Source organism: Cuculus canorus, chromosome 2, assembly GCF_017976375.1.
Source record: "Cuculus canorus isolate bCucCan1 chromosome 2, bCucCan1.pri, whole genome shotgun sequence".
NCBI lineage: Eukaryota > Metazoa > Chordata > Aves > Cuculiformes > Cuculidae > Cuculus > Cuculus canorus.
Window position 1 is genome coordinate 42,452,515 of NC_071402.1, and position 24,682 is coordinate 42,477,196.

The window sequence follows — 24,682 nt, forward strand, 5'->3', positions numbered from 1 at the left end:
TTGAAAGTCTGTTATTTTTAACTATGAACAATTTGCCTTTACATGTAAAGGGGAATGATTGTGTTGGTGAAAATGTATAAAACTTTCAAAAGATGTTTAATGATTTTTTTTCATATGCAACTGTATTTATGCTTCATAAATTAAATATTTGACAGGTGTGGAACATAATTTTTTTATTGATAAAGAGTCACTAAGCTTGTAAGGTTAGCACAAAATTGGTACCCTAGAAGGTAAAAAAAATCCAAATTTGAACCAGGGAAGCTACTACCCTACCTTATTTCATATTGTGTTTCATATTTACATGTTTATGTCGGCGCCACAAAAGGCAAATAGGTATCTAGTGGACACGAAGTCTGGATTTCGTGGTGAAGAGATTAGTAGTCATGTGATCAGAATTTAGTTGCAGAAGCACTGATTGAAAAGGAAATATTTATTTTCTGCTGAGCATAAAATGAAGAAAGACAAAAGAAAAAACTTTCTTAAAAATAAGAATGGGAATGGTTTAATACCAATAAAGTCTGGGGAGATGATCATAGGAAGAAAGATATGTCCACGTATAGTATTTTAAAAGCAAAAGTATGTGCATCATCTGTTGTAGAAGGAGAACTATGGAGTCAGCTATTTAACAGTGAATAATTTGCCTTGGGGGCATTTTCCAATTATTTTTAATTATTTTATAGAATTTTGAAGGCCCTAAATTTGAGGATAAATTATAATTTGGCAGCTGTATTTCATATCTATAGCGGTTGCACCTTAGAGATATATCAGTGTCAGAATTTAATGTGCCATCCTTTCTTATTTTCTTGGGTTTTAGCTTCTTAGTTGCAATGAAAAGGTCATGAGGCTAAACCACTTTCCCACTTTGTAGTTTTGCTTTCACTTTGTAGTTTTGCTCTCATAAAGGCTCACATAACCTCTCCCCTTCTCCTGCATAGTAAAGAACTGTATTTGGACTACAAAAGTGGCCAATTTCCTGAAAATGCAGATGGTGGTAAATACTAAGGATAGATGTTTCCACAGGGTACGATGTTAGGCATGTTTTTGTTTTCTGTCCTTCTTATTGATCTGGGGCAATAGAAAAATAACCCAGTATTTTAAAAGGTCTGTCTTGTAGGGCCTTACTAGCAGGGCTAATTGAACCGAGTCTTTCGGCCTCTGGTGGATAGCTTTTGGTAGATGCATAATTGCCCAGTGATATTAACACAAAGAAAAAGCTTTAGGAAGAGGAATGATGAGAAAGCTTGCAGAAAGGCCAGACACACACTCTTCTAAAGGAGAGAATAAGTAGGGAGAAAAAAGGAAGGGACTTTTGAGACTGCTTCCAGACCTCTTATTGATTCCTTCTTTATGTCTGGAAGTACAGTGCTTTATGTGTTTTCTCTGTCTTAGAGGGAGTGAGCTTATTTAGAGTATTTGCCTCACGGCAGTATAGCAATACTTAAGCAGTTTGTAAAACACTGTGTTAAAGCTAATCAGAATGTACCATATGCAGAAAGTTCCTGTTAGCAATGGCATTTTCCTTCTTCCCTGATGCAGGGCTGGTTCAGACAATTTCGCTGGCATAATTTATTTAATCATGCCCAGTTATGCACAAAACAAGACCTACAGGGAAATAAAAGAAGAGTTGAGGGATTTAAAAATCCTCTACCTTCCTGGACACATAATTATAAAGAAAATTTCTTTTAGTGGACTGTACTCTCAAAATCCATTTAGTGCATTGCTATAAGGAAATGTGGGGCAATCACATAGGGAAAGAGGTACCTCTGCATATATACAGTACAGAGGTCAAAAATATAGACCTGGATCCTTTCCCAGAAACACCCTTTCTTCAGGAGGCGTTATTAATCTGGAAATGGTAAAGCCTAATTTATCCTTTCAAGTGACAAAATCTGCAAAAGAACAATATCCACGAACACAGTCTGCAAAATAAGTTTCTGCAGAAATGGTGTCTGTAGAAAACTCACATTATATAGATAAGGTTACTATTTCACCTGATTATAACTAACCTGTTACCTTAGGTATGAAGAAATGGTTGTATTACAAGAGTTTGCATTAAATATTTCTTGTATTGCTTCATGATTTTTTCCTTAATATATACACAATTGCTTGGTGTAATGTACTAAGCCGCAGGGGTAAACTATCAAATGCGGAGCAGGAATTACAGGAAGAATGAGTTGACCAGGAAAACCAGCAGTGTGAATGGAGGGCTAACAAGTAAAGGCAAACCACAGGCACACGACACTAGTGTCAGATGAAGCACGGCACGGGCCTTAGGATTAGTCATAATTCTGAGGGACTGCAGGCTTTTTGAGCCAAACTGCCAGCGGGTAATTGCACAGTAAAGGCATATCAGTGCTGAGTTACTAAGGAGCTTCCATGGCAACCTCCGAGAAAGAGAACCACCTAAACCTGGCACGCCTGCATGAAGCACTTCCAGGGGCCGTGGGACTGATCTTGCCTGCGGGGCTGGGCTAAGCAGCAGGGATGACCATAGACTCTGACCATCCCTGGTTACTTTGTTGCCATAGACACAAACAGAAGAGAAAATCTAATTATAAAACCAGTTTATCTGCTTCTTCTCCCCTAAGACACTTGTGGAAACTCAGGAATGCATCTTTTTCCGGTAGCCTTGAGCTCATTATATTTTTTTTTCCCCAAGACCACAAAGGTACAACAGCAGAGGACTCTGTTGAATTCTGTCTACTTTCAAATGATTCATTCTTGTATTATCCAGACTATATACAAAATGTAGAGTGTCATCCCTCCTGTAGGACAGCTCTTCTCTCCTCTTTCATCATGTTTGGTTCCTAAAAGCAGAACTTTTATTTTCAGTATTTCTAATAATGGAGGTAAAGTCAATGACGAGAGGTGTTCTGCACTGTTCTGAAAAGCATAGATAACACCCCATTATGATCTTTTGCACTCAGTAAGTCTGTCTATAAAACCTCATTTCCTTTGAACCAGGATTCATCTCTGTTATCATCTAAGATGATTTCTGAAACTCTCCTATGAGATGACACATATACAATTGAGATTTCTGAAACAATATTGTGTGGGTCACTGCCATGCAGCATTAGAAGGGTGCAGATTTAGCAAAGCTGCAATAAATATTTTAACTCTGCTACACTCATCTGACTATTCCAGAACAGTAGGACATCATTTATTTTGAACAATTTTTTTTGTAACTTTTAGCGTCTTCCATGTTGATTTTAACATCATAAATAAGAAACCTATCTTGCTAGAGGACCCATAATTGTGTCTGAATTTATGGCTTAATGCTAACACAATAAATTTATTCTGAATAGTTTTTGAGACTTTCCTAACTCTTCATTAATTTAAGAGCTGGATGAAGCATTCTACAAGCATCCTGTGGCTATAAACTACAGAACAATCCATATACACTTGGTAAAATTCCAGGTAAATTTCACTCAAAATCTACAGTTGAAACTTCAGATTTAAACGACTTGAAATAAGGCACTCAGATTCACATCTAAAAATGTAGGGAGATTATTTTATTATTTATGTTGAAACATGATTCTATTACCAGAATTTACAGGTTAAATTGCTATTAGCTAATTGCTATTAGCAATTTAAATGTGAATGTTCTGGATGAAATCAAATATACTACTTGTGGAAGACAGTAAAGACAGCTTGCTTGGCCAGCAGGTAAAAGTTTAATATAGTTATTGTTAATGTTTTGGAACAAGGAGGTGAGCCTTGGCTTTCTACATGTCTAGCAGAGTTTTTGCTACTAGACTAGAGAGCAACCTTTCTGTGAATATTTCTTATCTACAATGCACTGGCTGCAAAACAAAAGGCTAAAGATGTGTTGTTTCTGTAACTCTAACCATGAACCTACTTGCCAGCCTCAGCTGCTGGATCTCCCTCTCACTCTCCCTGTATGTGTACGTATGCATCCATCTTCCGTCTTTGGCAGCAATAAAGTGCAATTAAAATAGACAGCTTCTACACAAATAATGCTCAAAAATTGGTCATTTGCAGAACTTGAGCTTTTCTGACTTGAGGAAAACCTACTATACAAGGCACTGGGATTTGTCTGTTGTGCAAATGTTCCTAGAGCCATTGGATGGCACACCTGTAATAAGTGTTCACATTCTGGTTATCAGTAAGTTAATTTTAGAAATAACGTTTCTTTTAGTCACAAAGCAAATTTTGTTAGAAATTGCATATCTGCATAAGAAGTTGATTGTTGGTTTCAGTCCCTCTAATGGAAATTTTTTTTAGAGAGTTTCAGTCTGTAGGATACAGAAGAACCAAAGGGTTATGTATTGTCTGAAACATTACAGGCTGGATGCATGTCTTGTGTTTTCTAAAGCTAATTAGTGATTTGTTTGTGTCATACGAAAAAAGCACTTCTATGCATGTTTAATGCCTTTAATAGCCTGTGTGGATAAAAATAGGCTTGTTCCACCTTTACAGCCATCTGTGTAAAATGGCCAACTCTCCCTGCTGCTAGAAAGCAGGAGTTTCTGCTACTTTGCATAACAGAGCAAGTAAGAAGTCACAGGCAGTAAAGGCACAATGGTGTTATCACTTAAAGTATGATATTGAAATAATGGAAATAAAACCATTGGGCAATAAAATACTTTCTATTCTTCAGACTTCAAAGGATGTATGCAATACTAAAAGAAAAAAGTCTTCAGTGCTTAGAGCAATTAGCGACCTAAAGCAATTAGTAATCTTCTTTTACCAGAACTGAAAAATACTTTGGAAAATTAGCTGGTATGGGATTCTAATTTATTCAAATAAAAGGAACTGCCTTGCTGCCATTCACGTTATGAATATGCTGATAATTTGGAATAATAGGCAGTCATATTAACAGTAGAAGTCGTGAAATCAGAGAAAAGGTGAAGACAACTCAGTCACGTGGAATATACTTCAATGTAACGTCTAAGCCTTTGATGATTTTCTTTGTTCCCTTGCCAAAGTCTTTATTTACACTGGATATTTCTTTTTGGTGCCACTTGCTCTCACTAGTGACACCTACCCAACATTTCCTCCCTATGTAGGTTTTATTCAGCTTGGTTTGCTCTTGCAGTTTTCCGTGTTGTAGCTCTAGGGATAATTTTCTTCTCCTTCTCCTTCTCCTTCTCCTTCTCCTTCTCCTTCTCCTTCTCCTTCTCCTTCTCCTTCTCCTTCTCCTTCTCCTTCTCCTTCTCCTTCTCCTTCTCCTTCTCCTTCTCCTTCTCCTTCTCCTTCTCTTTCAGAAATAAAATTTTTAGCCTGGCATTTTCACTCCATGAGCAGTATCACTGAATTTAGTGGCACTACACACAGTGAGCAATGGCAATAAAACTAGGCTTTCGTATTTTATATGACCCACTTAGTACTCTTCTATGTGAAGCATGAGTTTTCCAATTTGGTTCCCAACTTGGCGGTAAGCAATTGAAAAACCTGATTTCAGATTCACTTTCTTCTTGCATCACATGTTTAAGCAAATGTCCCAAAAGGTGCGCTTCCATATGCTACAAAACATTAGCATGAGTCTTCAGATTAATTTTCACTCTTGGTACTATATAGTTCAGTAAAAACAAAGAAATGCAGTGTAAAATGCTCAGTCGTCCTCTTTGTGACATTTTATACATCAGCTGAAATGCCTTTTTGTCTTTATCTTCTAATAAATGCCATTTCACACACAGAAGCAAATGGCTGCAAAATGCTTAATGCATTTCTGTTGCTCGATGCTGCTAAGTATCATAGAATGGTTTGGGTTAGAAGGGACCTTGAAGATCACCTAGTTCCACCTGCCCTGCTATGGGCAGGTACAGTTTTCACCAGGTCAGGCTGTTGAAAGCCCCATCCACCCTGGTCTTGAACACCTCCAGGGATGGGGCATCCACGACTTCTCTGGGCAACCCATTCCAGTGCCTCGCTGTCCACACAGTAAAAAGGGTCTTCCTAACATCTAATCTAAATCTACCCTCTCTCAGCTTACCCCTCGTCCTATCACTGCACTCCCTGGAATAAGAAAGGAGTACAGGGACATGACAGTGCTGGGACAGGACATGAGGAGTGGCTTCTGTGCCTGGTGGCACTGTGTGGGGGCATCGACCCTCTCTGCTGTTTCTTCGGAAAACAGTGATGGGAGAGGGTACCGACTGCCTTCTCCCGTGGGTGTCTGTCTCTGACTCGTACAGGACTCCAGTTTTTCTGGGTGTGCTCTGCTAATGGGGTCTCTGTGCAGTCTGACACGTTCTGAGCTTCCTCCAGACCCTTGTGTTTGAGTAACTGCTTTGAAGTTCTTAACCCTTTATTCTGTGGCCCTCAGATAAACCCAAATAACCTCAAATAATCCAGGTTTGTTTTGCAGGTTAACAGGTTCACATAAATATCTAAATAATCCCCCTTTCCCATCACTCCTGTTCCTGCCCCAAGAAAAACTTTGCCCTCCATACATGATTTTTCTTGATACTCTTCACTCTCAGCATCCCTATTAATATACAGTTTGCTCCAACAGCTCAAGTGTGTTCTCTGAGGTGTTGACTGAACAACTAATAGATTCTATTAGCCCTGGAAAAGGAAAATAGAAATGGGTAAGGGAGCTTTAGCTTCCCCAGTCTATCCTGGAGTCATCAGACACTGGCTTAGTCAGCTGATGCAGGCACAGCCCCTTTTCTGAGAATTAAATTCACCCCTCTTTCATCACAACACTGTTGTGCTTAAGCAGCTAATTATGTATGAATGAAGGTGCCAAAATCAGGAAGCACAGGAGGGCAGAGGGGGCAGATTTAGGTCTCGTGTACGTAAAATTTGCTTTTGTCTAGCTCCAGGTACACCACTGGTTTTCAGTCTGATTCTTACTTCTGCCAGGCATCAGAAAAAGCAAAAAAACAATTCCAAGTCTGAAGCAAAGAAAATTAGGATTTAGGTATCATTGGCATATAATCAACACAGTTCTTACCTCCTGAAAATGAATCATCTTTCTTTTCTTGTCAAAAACGTAAAGAGAAGGATCTGCAGGAGCTTGAGCTCTTTGGGGAGAAGCCATTACTTATCCCACATAATCCACTGGGATTATCCCAAAAAAGAAAAGACCAGGCTAATTTTAAAGTGACTTTTATTTATCCCCATAAAACTTATCAATGGCATTAAGAGCATCTTGTGCCTCAGAGCCAAAGCTGGGTGAATGTTAGGTTTGTGTTTGCTGATCCCCATTCCCTCCCTGGAGCAGACTACCAGCTATCAGCAGAACTGTGCTTCCACATGCCGGGAAGCCAATTCACTGCAAAAAATGGTTAGGTATAGCATGCCCTACAAAAAAAGTAATTGTAAATAATAATTACAGAGGCTGTTTTGTTTCTTTAGTTTTAAAAAACCCATCTGTATCAGATGATCTGGTCTGTAGACCAGATATCTATATCTATATCTATATCTATATCTATATCTATATCTATATCTATATCTATATCTATATCTATATCTGGTCTACAGATGTCTAAGGAATAGTACAATGCTATCTTGTAAAGACAGGCACTCAAAGTTGTTCTTAAGCCTGTATTCAGCTGCTATCAGCATCCCTGCATCTCCACTGGAGTTACAGCTGCAGCCTACTCCAGAAATGTGGGGAGATAAAAAACTACTAGTTGGGGACCTTGAAATCAAATGCATGGTAAAGTTGTGACATGCTTTGACAACCCTGACCCTGCTCCAAGGCATTGGTTTGTGTGCCACATGGCTGGGGAGTGGCAGGGTGACAGCAGAGCAGAGCAAATGGTCTCTTGTTGTGACCTGCTGAACTTCTTCCCAGTCACCTACCTGCTTGCCAACATTTAGCTTGTTTGTTTGACACCCCTCCTTTTTTAATTCCTGGGGTCAGAAACCTTTCAATATCCACCTAGTGCCTCGCTGCTGTTGGCAGTTTGAGGGTGTCTGGTCTTGCCCTACCATCCCAAGGACATTCCTGTGGAAGATGGGTATGTCTCAAGACAGGCCACAGAGACTGTCCTCATGCTTAGGTTTTCGTTGGAGTGGTTTCTGAAGGCTACAAGTGAACATCTGTACTAGCAATGTGTTTTGAAAGGTAACATAAATTACTGCCATCTACAAGATCAAGAAAAAAGCACAAGTCCTATGCTGAAAATTTCGACTGCTATGACCAGAATATCTGTATGAAAACTGTTTAGGAAGCAGTATTACATATACTTTTTTACATCTCTTTTTCTCCTTCCTCTCCCTTGTTGGTCTCCCAAGAGGATAACATACACCATTGCCTGAGACCCGCGTTCATATAGAGAGCTAATAATTCTGGATGCACATGGACAGGAGAACCTTGTTTCCCTGGCAACTAGAGCCAGCAGAAAGCATTTCCATGATCTCCTACCCTTACTCAGGTTCACTATTATTGTAGCCTTTGGTCAATAAAGTAGTAAAAACCAGTTGTGGACTGAAAAAAGACCGTCTCAATGGCCTGCTCGACTTAACTCATCTGGTTTCCTTCCCAACCTCCACAATAAGAAGTGACCTCTGCAAATGATCCCATATCAAAATATTAAGTATAAAAATTAATGATTGAACTTCAAGCCTATCCTGCATATCTAAAACCTAGAAAGTGTCATGGTCTTCTGGGAAACAATGTCAGCAACTAAGCAACTTCCACTCAAAATCTGCATGCAGTGGAGAGATGGAGCTGTGTCTCTGCTGTGGCAGGGTGAGCAGGTGCTGCACAGAGTCGTGCCAGTGATTCAATGTGGTTCATATGTGGTTCATTCTTACATCTGAGTCAGGGCTGAATTAATGTCCCGGCACACTGTTAAGTTTTTGAAGCTATGTGCTTATGGGGGCAGCTCTTTGCTTTAGCTCTTGTTAACAAAAAATGACAACACTGAAGCCCTTCCCACCTGCTGTTTTTACATATTTCACTTCCCCCATGTTCCTTATTCATTCAAGGAATTTCACTAGGATTACAAGAGAAAACACTTGCATCTTCCCTTCCCTTCCCTTCCCTTCCCTTCCCTTCCCTTCCCTTCCCTTCCCTTCCCTTCCCTTCCCTTCCCTTCCCTTCCCTTCCCTTCCCTTCCCTTCCCTTCCCTTCCCTTCCCTTCCCTTCCCTTCCCTTCCCTTCCCTTCCCTTCCCTTCCCTTCCCTTCCCTTCCCTTCCCTTCCCTTCCCTTCCCTTCCCTTCCCTTCCCTTCCCTTCCCTTCCCTTCCCTTCCCTTCCCTTCCCTTCCCTTCTCCACTAAGGATCAGTGACTGTAACTATGAGCACATCTTTTTTTTGGTGCTAGCTCTAAGATCACTGGAGTGTTTCAGCACAGAATTTAGAGAAAGAGTAGCTTACCATCCAGCCACTTATAGTAGAAAAGCTCTGAGTCTGCTGTTGATGTTACTCAGTTTTTTACATCATACGTGCTTTAGATTTATGCAGAGCAATAATATACTTTTTTTCCTCATATCGAAGTTTCTGATCCAGCTGTAGCAATTGCAGAGTGACAAACTGTTGCTTATTTCTCCCTCTCTTCCACCTAACCCTGAGAATCTCTCAGAATCGCCCACCTCTTCCAAAGGAGTGGGAACAACTCAGGGACTCACTTGACCTCTCTAATTTGCCATTTAGAGGGAGTTCTAGTGGAGATTTCAAGGACTGTGCAAATTAAAGGATATTCTGGACACAGATTGCTGCATTCCCAACCCCTACTTGATGGAGTAGATTAGGGATAAGCTCTGAGGGATGTGATTTCTGAACACAACATCTCTCCATCCCTGGATGCAGCTGGAGCCTGGGGAAAGCAGAGCTCTGACACTGCCACAGGGAACTGGCTTTTAACATGTTGTGGAACAGCCTGAATAATCTTAGGACAGCAATCAGAGTGCCTCTGTCTGTTTGGTAGCCAGCTTCTGACTTTTCTCCAAGTTGCAGATGCAAAGGAACAGGGGCACAGCCACCCAGTGAGAAGTGTTTTGGATGCATGATTATGAATCTGAGCCATGAAATAGCTGATGGGCCAGGCAAGGCGTTTAAACTGAAAATTCCTGTTTTATTTAGCATCTACTATTCTGTAAAAGCACGTGGGATTTAATAAGACAGAGAGGATCATTGTTTGAGGCCTGGGAGAGCAAGGGGAGTGGGGAAAGGCAACTCAGGAACGTGTATTAAAAATAAGCATTCATTCATTGCAGAACTTATTTTTTGCTTTTCTTTTAATTTATCTGCCTCTTGGTGTTTAGACAGAAGTCATGTGAGCTTCTGAGCTGCAGGGACAGAGACAGAGGAGAACGTGTGCACCAGTGCAGAGTGCTGCTGGAGACCTGGCAGAGTAAGAGGGAGGCAGAGGGAGCCTGAGAGGGAAAAGGCGAAGTGGTGGGAGCTGGAACAGCAGCAACTGCTGCTACCACGTCGCATCTCAAGCTCCGGAATCGGCTGCACTGCCAGCACTCCTCTCTGAAGGTGCAGGTGCCTCATGTTCAAAAGTCCTAGAACGTCAGTGGTACTTCCAGGAGTCAAGTGGAACTGCTCTATTTTTTTTCTTTTACCGCGAAGAACATCTGTTTGAAGACTCTGCTCCTTTCCCTGGACTGAAAGAGGTATTTTATGTCATTTATGTGTTTGTTCTTTGAAAGCAGTTATGGGATTGGGAAAAAAATAACCCAGTGCAGGACGTCAAAGCTGTGTAGAGAGGTGGTGGGTTTCTCTCTCTCTCTCCGCCCCCCCCCCCCCCCACTTTATAGCAGAGCTTAGGCAGCAAGGAGCCATTGTCATTAGGATAATATTTGACTTAGAATATGGAGGATGGGAGAGACAGAGTTAAAGTGTGAGGGTGGATCTGAGCTGTTTCCCATCTGATTTGTATCTCTGTGTAATCTCTGAAAGTGGAGGAAAACTTTCCTTGTGCATCTGGAGGAGCAGCACTTACCCATTAGACAGCAAGACGTAAAACTTGTAATTATTTGACATGAATGTAGTTTGCTTGGCTCTCTGCTTGGCAAATTACAGTTCTCATCACAGCAGCGCTCCCTTTAACATGTCAAAATTTCAGAGGTCTTAATGTCTAGCTGTAACAGCACTTGCATTTCCTTCCCTCTCTTCCCTCTTTCCAGTGTACTCGCCTCCTGCTGTCTCTACTCTCAGTCTTCTTCCTGCCCTTGGGGGCTGTGCCCCTATGGATGCCCCTGTACAGATTTTCCGGGAGAAGCCGGACTCCACCTGTTCCCCAGGGCCTTGTCGTCCTCCCGGCACCAGCAGCAACTGGCTCCTGGGCTGGGCAGACTATGATGGCAATGCCACTGGGGCCTTCGAGGACACTCAGCACAACCATACCAGCATCTCCCCAGCAATCCCCATCATCATCACTGCAGTCTACTCAGTGGTCTTCGTTGTCGGCTTGGTGGGAAACTCTCTGGTCATGTTTGTCATCATAAGGTAAGAGGCTTTGGAGTACCTGTTGGAAGAGGTTCAAATGACCATCCCTAAATTTGGCGTTGTGTGTGTATGGGTAGTTTATGGAAGCTCTTGTGTATGCTTATATGAGGAGCAGGAAGGAAGTAACTGGAATGATCCAAACCTTTTCAGTCCCAGTGGTTTGCCTGGACGTGTAGTTAGAGACAGAAAGGATAAGCTGTTTAGAAGTGCTAAGTCCAGCAGTGTGCAGGGAAACGGCTTTGAGTCCCGGAGCTGTGTTCATTGAGTGCCCTCTAGGGATGAATGGCTGCTCGCATCCGGGGAAGGCTCAAGTGGAAGAAAGAAACTTCTGCAAGGCAGTTTTTTTCCCTTTTGAGGGGTCTCCGAAGGATCGTTTATGTGTCTAGTCATGTGGGTGCTGATATGTTGCTGCCTCTTCCCCCGGTGGCTCATTTAACAAGGTAGGGGAAAAAGGAAACAATAAATATGTGGAAATGCTTAACGGAAAACAAGAGATGTTGTTTCTCTGTCTAGTGGTGCATAACCCCTGTTGCCGGTGTTGGACTGAAGAAAGCAAAGCTGATCCAGAAATACCTTTCTTATTGTTTTTCAGAAAACAAGAGAAAGCTATGTATGTGATATTTTGTTCATATTAAACCATTTAGTGAAATGCACCAATGCACTTGTGTATGGGTGTATATTTTAGCTTGCACCATGCTTTCTCTCTTTTTGTTAATTTCATTTGCAATTTATAAAAATGTTTTGACAGTGCAGAAAAACAGAGCAATAATGAGCAACAAAGGGGAAAGAAATTATGCAACTTTCCTGCAAAGAATTATGAAAAAAAAGTATGTGTGGATTATTCATTAGTTAAATGAAATCAGCTTGTACAGAGGAAGAAAAATGGAGGTATTGGAAGGGATTTTGTTAGCAAGGCATGCATGATAAGGGTCAAGCAATTGCAGGATGGTGAAATAACTGTCAGACTTGATATAGGGGGAAGTTAACTAGAAGCAGTGCAGTTGCTGATGAGGTAATTTATGAAAGATGAGTTATAATCAGGTGAATACTCTTGAATAATGGAAAAAAAAATCCCCTTTAATAGTCAGTGTGATAAATAAAGTGGTCAGTTTGGAGACACCAGTTTTCTACAGCTTTATGATGCTGTAATTTTTATACACTTGCATGCCCTTTTGCCCGTAGAGATTTAACTTCTTTTTGTATTTCTCTTGCAAGAAGAGAGAGTCCATGCTTGACACATATCCAGCTGCAAAAGCAGGTGTTTGCTAAACCATCAGTCACTAATGATGATAGCTGATTAACTGGCTGGGGCAGTGTAAATAAATTCAAGCTTATCTAGAGCCCTAAAAGTTAGCATGCATGGGTTATACTGGTGCACATGTACTTCATTTTTTTGGTTTTTTTTTCTCATCTCCTGTTACCCTCCTAAGATTATTTTTGTGAAGGTGTGGCTAGTTGCGGTTTGCTCTCCTACTAATTCCTATATAAGCCTTTTGCTTCAATTTTATCTTGGTCCATCTCCTGATTACATGATCAATAAATAAATAAGTATGACAAAACTCTTGTTTTTTTCTTCTCCTTTTTGTTTCAGTATCCCCCTCTCCTAGGTTTTCTCTGTCACAAATGCTGGAGTTCATATATACACAAACCTAAAGTTTCAAATATTTCTTGTGATTTTGAAATACTCCAAATGTTTGTGCAAGAGGTGTATTTTCTTCATTTTTGTCAGCCTCTCATCTCCCTCTCTCCCTCACATCCACTCTCTGTATGATTGCATCTCAAGATGGATTTTCCTGATCCATTGAAAAACATAGCCTGCAGCGATGACCTTTTGTGTGGAAAACCAAGGTCTGTGGGAAGCTTGTGAAAGAAGGTGGCAAGGGAGAGAGTGATCGTGTGTCCCCCAGCCATCCCACATCGCCTCTTCTCCAGCTACCACACATCCAAAGGAGGATGGTGACAGCCTGTGGCTCCTCTTTACCCTGCAGCTGAGCATAGGGTTCATGTGAGTCCCATCCTTGCTGTTTCTCATCTCTCTGAATTCCAGATCTGCTCTCCTCCTGCTAAGCCTCTCTGGACTGACAGGCAAGGCAGTCACAGCTCCTCCTCCTTTTGCTCTTTTAAAGAACATCTAATATTTTTGGAATAGTTCAATTGGAAGAAACTTACAGTGATCAGGTAGTCCAACTACCTTATGACTTCAGGGCTGACGCTGAGTCACCTTTTGGGTAACACAAACAAGATCCCTTATGTTCTGAGACTTTTGGTGTAAGTGCAGGAGACTCCAAATAGTCTTGACATGCCTCAGAAGCAAACTTAATGCAGCCATAAACTGTGTTGTGGGCAGGCCTTGGCCAGTTCCTTGTTTTAATAGCACATCAAATGTGGATTTTCTACTTATGCACAAGGGCTGCTGAAGAAGCTTCTGGAGACCAGTGAGTCAGCATCTCATCAACCTGTGCATAGAGTGATGGGTGTCCAACGTGTCCTGCAGGTGTGGTGGGATGTCCTTCTGCTGAGAGGAAAAACCCACTCAGAGTTCCCTTAGAAGGAAAAATAACAGGAAAAAGGCACTTCAATCACATGCAGAAGCACCTGAAAGAAAAGTAGCTGAGATCTGTCTTGAAGGCTGAGTGGGAATGGTACTTTTGTATGGTGGTGGTGGCATGTACTGTTAAACCGTGTCTCAGGAGACCTGGGGTTTTCTCTTGGTTTTACTAGCAAGCTTCAACATTTTGTCCTGTCTCAACAAGGCAACTTCATGGTCCTGTGACTTGGTTTCCTCACAAGTAAAATGGAGATGCTGGTATCCACTGTTTTTAAACACATAGCAACAGTTACTGTTAAAAGGTAAAGCCTGACCACTAGAAATCATAGCAGAGCAGGACCAGGGCTCTTGTAAGCACCCCAGAATCTTCAGGCACACCAAGAATAGTTATTAGTAATGTGCAGAAAGAGCTCTGTGTTGAGTATGAAGTGCAACCTGCACTCTTTGCATGCCTGATACAGGTGGCTCTCACAGTGTGGGTGGTTCGCAGGAACTCTCCCCATGTTCGAATCAGCTGTGAGACGCGTGTCTCAGCCCCAGAGGGTCTGCTGCAGGCCAGCAGCTGGCTGGGTGAGCCAACAGTGCCTCGTTCATGCTGAGCTATGGCACACGGGATGGAATGCTTTCCTCTGGCTGCTGCTTTTCCTGGGGAGGAAGTAAGAGAGAAAGAGCACTACATTACCTCTTGCACTGGTGGGAAATGCAGATAACTCTGTGGGAAGCACAGTCCTCCCCCTATGGAGGAGGGCATGAGGCAGGAAATGGGTTTGTAGAAATGAGTTGAACTTATCTGCCCTCACCTGAGTAAAGTTACACAGCTGTATGTGCCTTGGCATGATTAGAATCAATCTCAATCCACATTTCTTATGAGGTTAGCTTTACCTCTGAAGTTTTAGAAGATATTTCTGGAGGTGACATATTTGGCTGAAGTTGATAAATAAAATTACTTATGCTTGAAAGCAAAAAATCTTTTTCCTCTCTTCCTCCTCTCTCCTGACTTTATTTCTCTAAAATTTAGTGCTGGCTTTAAAGAAAATGGTGCTTTCTTTCTACAGAAGGGGAAGAGAAGAAAAGTCTCCTGACTAAAGTTACAACTTTAACTATAGATTTGCCCTTATCAAGCACATAAACATTCTCTGGTAAAAACTCTAGGATATGCTGTCTAGATTCACTTTTTCTGTGTGCTTTACCCTCATTATTCCGGAAGTCATTTGCTGAAGGCAGCTGCTGTCATCAGGATCCTAAGGAGCCAATCCAGTATTTCTTTTTAAAATTATCTTTCAAGCTTCCAGTGAACTGAATAATTTTCTACATTCAAAAACAGTTTTAACAAGAGTCTGTGTCACAGATATGTAGATTGATTCCTAAGGGAAAAGAGAAGGCTTGTCTTCCTCTGCTTAGTCTAATGTAGGAGAAAAATGATAACTAGTAATACGTTTTTATTCTTATATTCATTGAACCTAGTGGCATCTTATGTAGTAGGAATTCCTTATTTAGGAATGCTATATAAAATAAACTCTTTTTCAGAGTCTTTTAAAATGTCTCCATCATTCATTCCAACAAGAACGAAAATATTTTTAAAAAGTATACAAAAATAAAATTGATTAAATATATTTGTTTAAATCAATAATAGCTTCTGATAACATCAAAATATTACTTGTTAATTTGCTTTAAATTATTGTTCTAATTTCATTAAATTATCTCTGGAAATAATATGATTCTGAAATGAAAAATGAAGCTCCAGAAGAGTCAACTTAACTGAATTGCCTGTTCCCTATTACTTGCAGTTGCTATGATTTCGTTCTTTTATGAAATCAAGGATTTGGCTGCTAAAAGTAGAGGCTGAACAGTACTATATTTTGTGAAGTTTATGGCTTTTTACCCTTATTTATGTGATCAAGCATTTGACACCTTACTATTATCGACACAAGGGTATCAAGTGGATTGATAGTAATTCATCAATTTGATGTCATCAGGACGTCAAAAAGCATCTGACCTTCCCTCACTGAATGCAGGTAATTTTGGTAGATTCTGCAGGATTTGTCCAACCTTGGCATAAGTTTCATCACAACTTTGAAGACTGATCATTACCAACAGCTTTTACAGCTGGCACAAACCCCACAGTAACAGGAAACATAGAAAAGGACAAGCTTATAAAACAGCATTGGTAGTTTGACAAGCAAAGCACATTGCAACGAAATTTGCATGTTCCTAATATTTTTAATACCCTGTTAAACTATAACTAAGTGAGACACAGTGTTTATAAGCTGATGAGAAACTCAACATGAGTTCCAAATGAGATGCTATGACACCGAGGAAGAGCTGATACTGAAAAAGCAGAGAGAGCAGAGGAAAGGCTTGGAAGGAATATTTACTACAGACAGTATTAGAGAGAGGCTGCAGCTTATAATGAGTAATTTGTTTGGCTTCTGAAAAGTAATTTGGTATTCATCCAGATACTTCCGCTGGGCTAGCAGCCAGGAAGTCATTTGTTTCAGAGAAAGGCATAACTGGAGTCAGAGTCTGGAAGCAAGACAAATTACAGGGAGCCCTTTTGCACTGGCAGAAAGGGAAAACTTAAAAGAACTTTCCAGTTTGGCTGCTGGCAAGGCAGAAATCTTGAGATAGCTTGTCTGTCTTCGGCCAGGACTGTGATCTGAAGGCTCATGCTCCGGAGCAGAAAATGGGGAGGGAGTGCAGTGGGGAGATGGTGTTGGGGACGACAGGCTGGCTAAACTCTTATGGTGAAGGGGACAGAGCAAGGGAAGAGCAGGGACCCTTAATTTCATTTTTCCTGAGAGAGGATTTTGAATTTGCTGAAAGGCTGTTGTGGCAGGAAATTCTTACCTTGGTGATTTGGATGGCCTGGATTGCACCAAGAGCAATGGAGGAAAGTCCTCCTGACTCACTTACTCTCACTGCCAATTAAAACTGTGATTACTTTGTCCTTAAAGTTAAATTCTCTGAAACAGATGAGTTCCCAAGGAGAGTTTTGGTTTCAGTTGTGTATATATATATATATATATATAGCAAAAGCATCCAGAAAACCTTTGATAAACTCTACTTCTAGGAAGTTTACTTCATGTTTCTGTTTTGGTCTTCCCATCTGTAAAAATCAGATAATTCTTGCACAAGTGGACTCTGTGCTTTTCTCCTCAAAGAAGAATTTGTGCTTTATTTATTGTTATTCTCTTTTTGTGGAGTCTGAGCGTCATAAGGAAAAGGCAGTATGAATGTCATTTTTTCTATAGACGGGTATAAGTGCACAAACTGAATTAGCTGTGGGTAAGGGATGTGCATAGATGGAACTAGTATATTGGAAGAGGAGTGTCTGACCATGCTGGCATTCTGCAAAATGTAAAAAGTACATATATAAATAAAGAAGAAATAAAGATGCACAGCATTTCCATGGTCCTATTGAGACGTTTGTGTGCTAGCTTGTGTATTATCTTTGAAATATTTATTTCTTCTGAAGCCAGAGGGTTCAGCTCTCATTAGATTCACCTTCTAATCCCTAGGGAAGTGAAAATTAATTCTAGAGAGTTTACTATTTTAAATTCTGAGACATTATTTACAATGAAACCTCTGTCTTCTCTGTAGGAGAGACTAACAAAATTTTCTCCAGTGCACAAGTTTCCAAGAAGTGTGCAGAACCTTTCTGTTTTCTCCTTTACTAATAACAATCCACATATGCAACACATATTGCTCTGCCTGGCTGCTTGCCTCTTCTCCAAAAGCGATTCAGTGTCATTCAGCAGCGTGTTATGAGTTGATATCTAGGGTTCCCAAACTTAGCTACACTGCACCTGGATTTTATATTTGCTGACTGACTACGTAGCTAAATCCACTTCCCACTGCACGGTTGGCAGCCTTGGCACTGTGGATTCCATAGGGCAACTGGGAAAGATCTCCTTTGGTAGTGACAGATGGGAACTTGTATGATGGGACTATTTCAGACAAGCTTTACAATGTTCATTTAGTGTTCACACTCAGAAAATATTTTTACTGTGCTACTGGTTGAGGGATAATATTGGGACTTATTGTGTGGCGTGCCTTTCGGAATGATTGGTTTGTTAAAGTGTGCAGAAGAAGAATATTTTCACCATGGAAACAAACAGCTGTGCTGTTCAGTTGACTGCGTATAAAGTTTCCTGCATTTCACTTGAATTATCTCCTTTGAGACTGAGTGTGTTCAGTAGGTCTGTGCTGTGTGCTTCTCTGAGGCACGTGAGGAAAGTGGACAGAGTCTAGAGAAAGCCCATCCAGCTGACTCATAAGAGGGACAGAAGATTTTTACATGAGCTGGATCACTACTGATATATGCATTTATTGCCTTACCACATAACATACTTATTATAGTGTGAGATCCCTTTCCTCTCATTCAAATGTATCACAGGAGGTGCTGACCAGAGATTTGGGTCTCCATACATCCAAGTGTGTAGTTGTCTTATAAAACACTCACAGCAGTGGCAGTGGCAAAATGAAGACCAAGTGCCTTGTTTTGAGAACGTGAGTGGTACTCATACCCCAAAATCCCCACATGAGAGATTTCTGATTTTTTTTTTTTTTTGCTTATTTCTCTCCTGCAGAAATATATAGGAGAAGGAAATGTTCAACAATATTTGGGTGTTTCCAACCAGCTTCTGCATACATAGCTACCTATGGACATCAGAGGCTTTCCAAAGAATAAGAAGGAAAGTAAGACGCTGAAAAATCCTCTGCTGGAGCAATGAGATTCGTTCTCTTTTCCAGGCAACCTCTGTCCTACTCATTTCCCTCTCCCACAATCACATAGCAAGTGCTTTGATAAGGGAGCTCATGTTCTTCATGCAAAAAAAAAGTCCTTCCAAGAGATAAGAACAATGGGAAAGGTGGATGCTACCAGGGACTTGGCACTTGGCAGCGCTATGTACCTGTGGCAAAGTAAAGGATTAGCATGGGCTGTGTAATGCCTTAGGATCACCCTGTAGCATGACTGGAAAATACCTGCAGCTGAATAAAGTTTCTTAAAACACAGAGTCAGCTGCTTGACAGGATCTAGATTCATCTTACTTACCAACAGAAGTCAAATATCAAGTACGTTGCCTAAGGTAATTGTCTAGGCTCTCTAATAACAATAATAGTAGACATACAGTTTTGGATAAAGTACCAGTTTTGTAATGTATTCTCACTATTTCAGTTTAAGTCACAATATATCACAGCACCTTAACGTTTCTCTGAGCAATCCTACAAAAATCATGGAAGTAAAAGTTTTTCAGTATGTTTTTTTCTAAGGTTAAGCATATTTCTTCAAAAAGAGACTCTTATGCTCACATAAAAAAATTAGAAGTCTTTATCATAGAAGGAGGAAGAATAATTCTTTTTTGTTAAGTAGTTTGTATTTTTCTTCAACTTGATCAGGATATGAGTAGATTAGAACTTCTCCAATTCAGAAGCTGCTTCTTTAGCTCAAGAAGGAAAGCGTCCACATCTAATCTAAATCTGCAATATCTTGTTTACGGCTAGTTCAGAGCAGTAAATGTAGTGGTAAATTGTAAGGATTTTAATGATACCTTCTGACATTCAAGGCAGATTATGCTCCCTGAGGGGAGAATAAAAGACAAGATCATGCTTTTCTTCTTAATAGGTGCCTACAGATGCTTATTAATAAAGAGTATTCCACTTTAGGATACTATTTTGTAGGCAACGTGTAGAATTTCTTGTAGGCTCCTAATAATTTTGATGTTACAGACTGCGGGCTTCAAATGTGTGCAGCAACAATGTTTGCCTTTGTTTAAAAGGTTTTCTGTGGTCCTGTCTATTGCTACATTTTGAGTGACATTCAAATATGTGATAATATATAATATGAACATAGAAACTGCAGTTCATTGATTTCTATGGTCTTTTGTTTCGTATTGCATAAGCCTTTTATATTGAATTACGAAGATTCAAAAGATAGCTGAACCATCGTTTTGATTTGTTATGTCTTTGGAATAGATCCCACTGTGTTGGGTTTTGTTTCTGTTTTTATTTTTATTCCCTACCCTGTTACCTACCTGCTCAGTATAGTATTGAATGTGCCCTGATTATAGCCTTGAGATTTAGAGCTTTCCTGACTAAACTTTTCAGCTACTTGATCTCCATATACTTTTTTCAAAGGAACCCAGTGGAACAGAGTCTGCATTCTGCTGATAGGTGTTTTTGCAATTTGCTTTTAGATGTGCTTTAGCTTTCATTTTGATTCACTGACTCAGATATCTGCCAAAAATATGTGATTGTTACACCTCATTGTATTTCATGCTTTTGTACTTTCACTCTGGTACGGAAGAATGTTGTTGTATATTTGTTAGTCTTTCTCCCCTTCCCATCTCTCATTTCATACCACAGAGAACAGTTCAGCATATTAACAGTTGCATGAAAAAAAAAATTGACCAGAGCCTCCTTCTCAGCTTTCATTAGGTTTACTAAGGTTACAGTGTACTTTAGAATCACACTCCTCTCTGCTTGCGATAATAACTTTAAGGGGCTCTACTGGCAGATTTAATAATGCATTTTCATTTTTTCTCTGAAAGCACACAAAATCCTTAATGGCATACTTCCTTCTTCTGCTACCATAATTGCATGGATAAACTCAGGCAGAAAGAGTGATTTCTTCCTATTTACTGTCTTAAAAAAATGTACAAATTAAAGTCTGCTCCAGAAGGAAAAGTGCAGTAATGATGAGGATACTGAGAAATGGGAGAAACTTTCTAATAGTCAGTCTGAAGTCAGTCTCAAAGAACTTTCCACTTTTGGAAAGTGAACTGAGCAGAAATTGGATAGTTTTGTGAATTTTAATTTTGATATCTAAATAGATATAATTTAAAACTTGGTCTTTAAATATTCTCATCATATATGCATCCAAAATCTGGAGGACCCATACCAGCACCCCATCCCTCTAACCATTATGTGTCTTCTCACAGCTTGTCATAGGCAAGACTGATATCTCCCTCTCCCGTCACATCTAGTTTAAAGACCTGTAATTTTGAGTCCCCACCTCTCTGCGTAGTCAGCTACACCACTGCCTGCTGCTCCAACAGCTCAAACCCAACTTAGAATTTCCATATATCTTCCAGTTACTGAAAGTCTACAGATGATTGGGGCCTGTTTATAGCTTGACAAGCAGTCTTGAGATTTATCAAAGTTGAAGTCATCAGAGGTTTTTCTGCCTCTTGAAATTAGATTCTAGCACCTGGTTTAAGAGAGGTATTCCATTTCTATGGAAGTACATTCTTATGTAGTATTAGAAAAGTTGCCACATTTCTATGAAATGCCAGTGTTTGACAAACCATTTTCTAGACACGGAACTTCCCATGGGAAGTTTATACAACAATCATTTATAAATATTTTAATGGACTTTGAAAGTTATATCTCAAAGACACTAAGAAAATGTGTGTCATTAATTACCACTGTGCCATCTATGCTGCAGTTATGTCTGGGTTTCCCTTATCTGTTCTGCTAGACTAATTAAAGCAGAAAGCTGTATTTTTTCCTTAAATGAATTTCACGCATTTGAACAATAATTTTAATTTTGCAAAGGAAGACTAAGATTCCCTTACTCAATGACTGTTTTGACCTTCTTCAAGTGCAGATTTGGGTGAATAGAGGATACAGTGGCAAAAGCAAAAACCACATGAAATATTGCCTCATATATTTTGGTGCAATAGAATGAGTTTTAGAAGAGCAGTTAAATCCCTTATCTCATGTTTGAATCAAGACTCTGTCAGGGTCCACTTCAAAGTGTCTGACACTTTGTTAGTTAGCTGCACTTTTATTAAATGTGCAAGCCTATATCTTTAGAGGCAGGTAGGCAATTAATATTTTTTTGATGCACTTCAAGTAAGATTATCAAAGCTGGAATAGTAACGTGCATATGTGCCCCTGAAATGAGCCAAAACTTTCACCGAGCTTTATGGAAGGAATGGAACACTGTGGGTTTTTCTTTTCCATATTATATTTGCATTCCCTTACACAACTTTGATTTGTTTATACTGGAAGTTGGCTAAATGCTGATGCTGGGATTGACTTTTTATTTCCTACTACCTGTGAATGGCAAGGCATTCTTCCTGTTGGATCAGTAGTAGTGAGGAAAATTAATTTTCTTATACATGCATGTGTTTCATAGTCAAAAAAATCAAAATTGATCACTTTACATGTATGGAATAAGCAATATGTATACAGAGAACACACTTTATACTGCAGCTTCAAAAACTTGAATTTTGAAGTTGCCTAACATACCAGTTCAATTTTACAGAGGGTCTTTCCTATTCTGTCATTGGAAAGCTAGTATGAGAAGGGAAACAAGTACAGGAAAAATATGGTATGTATGTTCATGGTGTTACACATGAAAAAGAATTGAATTAAGGTTGCAGGGAAAGGGAAATTCCAGAAATAAAGGTATTTCAGATATTTGATTTTTCAAGGCTAACAAAATCCTCTTTGTTATTCTTCACTACTCTTCTGGTTTTCTTTAAGGGAAAAAGGTCAAACTAATTCTATATGTGAAAGTAAACTTTCCCTAGCCAAAACTTTGGGGAAGTTTTTAAAGATCAACAGAAGTGATGATTCAGAACTATCAATTACTTCACCTCTGCTTATCACAGAGGTGCATTTAATATAAATATTCCTGTATTGAGCCTAGTAGCTTGTATTTGACTGAAGCATATCCTTTGCAAAGCAGCAGACATTGATTTGTAGACATCAAAAGATGGAAAAATTATTCCTTTCTTGTGTAATTTTTTCCCAATAGTAGTCACCTTAGCTGTTAGGAGAAATCCATCATTGTATCTAAGCTGAGTTTGTCTGGCTTTGACTTCTGCATATTTGTCCTTGTTATGCTTTTCTTTGCAGTCTCAAAGAGCTCTTCAGTACCTGCTATTTTCTCCCCGTGGAGGTCTTCAGAGACTATAATCAAGTAATCTCTCAGTAGTCTTTTTGATAAACTAAATGTGGTGAGGTCTTTAATTTATTCACAGTAAGAATTCTTTCCCGTCCTTTCACTTATTTTTGTGGTGCTTTTAATGCATCCTTTCCAAATTTTCAGTCTTTTTTTTTTTTGCAGTATGGACAAGACAATAATTCCAAATATCATCAGTGATATCCATAAAATCACATTTCTACCACTCCTTTTCAGACATTTGATGGAAATTAGCCCAATTTAGCACAGATTTGCACAGCTATTTTCAGTCTTACAGCTGAGATGTACTTGGAGCTGCTTTCCTAGTCTGTTAATGTGTCTGATATTAGTTTCTCCCGTCTATATACTCTCATACTTATGTGTGAACAATGCATTACAGGTTATAATGTGACGTACAGGACAGACTGCCTCCTGTGCTGGAGAATCTGTTGAGGAGATTGGTCTGAGAGGGGGCAGGAGCTGAGCTCTGATTGGCATGTGCCTCCTTACTCTGCTTTTGATCTTGGAGAAGCTCAAACCAGGCAGAGGGAGTCTGGACTATGAGGAGCACACCATCAGTGTAAAGGTTTTGCTGCTGCTTCCTTTTGGCTGTCTTTGTTTCAAGATTTCCAGTACCTCACTGGCTATGGCTTTGTTCAAAATGTGAGCCTGGGCGTGGTATCTGCGTGAGAAGAGTTTACTTTCTCTTCACCTGCAGTTCTCCTTCTATGCTTCAAAACAGCATTTGGTTTCAGTTTCTCACTAATTTGTGATGTGAATACCTTAGAAAAATATATGCTATTGTTAACAATTTGTGTTGGTCATAAAATGACATTTCTGCCCATATTTTAATTAATAGATAATTTAGATATTGGGTACATTTTGTCAACACCTCTAAAAATTATTTTAAAATTAATTTATTTTATTAATTTGAAATTTTTATTTTACACAACGAAGTTTTATAGGCAAATGGACACATTTCCCTGCATATTCATTACTTGAACTTATCAAATCTTCTACTTCCATGGGGAAATACTAATGGCATATAGCAAAATCTTGTTAGATGTATTTCTATGTATGCTGTATGTGCATATATTAGTTCTAGCATACATTTAAGATCTGAGGCTGAAACAATTTTGAGAAAGAAGATCTGTCATTGACCATGATAATAAATTAACAGCAACAAGCAAAGTAACTAGTTGAGGGAAGCATTTAAGAAAGAAGGGTTGGGTATATCCCTGTGTTAACAGACTGTACTTCGTCTTTTGTGTCAATAGCAGAGCTGGAAGCAGCCCTTCACACTTCGAGGGACAGGCTGTCATCCCAACCTCTTATCGGGGCAGAGCAAAGCAAGGTGCCATCTTAAAAAAATAGATCCTATTTTTTGTGTAGACTGAGGTTCTTATCTGTTTTACCAGCTGGATAAAACAAGTGGTTTATTTTGATGAAATTAAAGGATACAGAAAAAGTATTGCTATGATATTTTTTTTCTCCACTGTAGTATCCTGCTGAAACAATGGTTATCTTTTACATTAGAAGGCACAAAAGGGAGAACTAGGAAAAACTGATGACAAGAAAGCAGGAGAAACTGGAAATAAAGGAGCAAATAAGGGAAATGACTAGAACTCATATAAGTTGGCATTGTTGTAGTGAATTCAAGGAAGAGAAACTATCACATAAGAGGCAACTTGTTCTGACAAATATTAACAGTAAAATGGATTCTTACTGGAGAATGGGATAACTTTTCCTTCCACAAAACAATCCCCTAAAGCTCACAGTCACTGACATCTATATGACAAGGACACACAAAGCATTTTGATCATCTGCAAATGTAACAATGGTA

The 24,682-nt window shown here is 39.6% G+C and overlaps 1 protein-coding gene across 1 annotated transcript in view; it reads left to right on the forward strand.

Moving 5' to 3' along the window:
* Positions 1-24,682, forward strand: part of OPRK1 (opioid receptor kappa 1) — an 82,889-nt gene that overhangs the window by 49,514 nt on the left and 8,693 nt on the right. Inside the window, exons 3-4 of the mRNA XM_054060673.1 lie at positions 10,186-10,542; positions 11,056-11,377. Of these exons, the coding sequence (XP_053916648.1) occupies positions 11,118-11,377 (260 nt within the window). The 5' untranslated portion in view covers positions 10,186-10,542; positions 11,056-11,117. The remainder of the gene's footprint in view (positions 1-10,185; positions 10,543-11,055; positions 11,378-24,682) is intronic.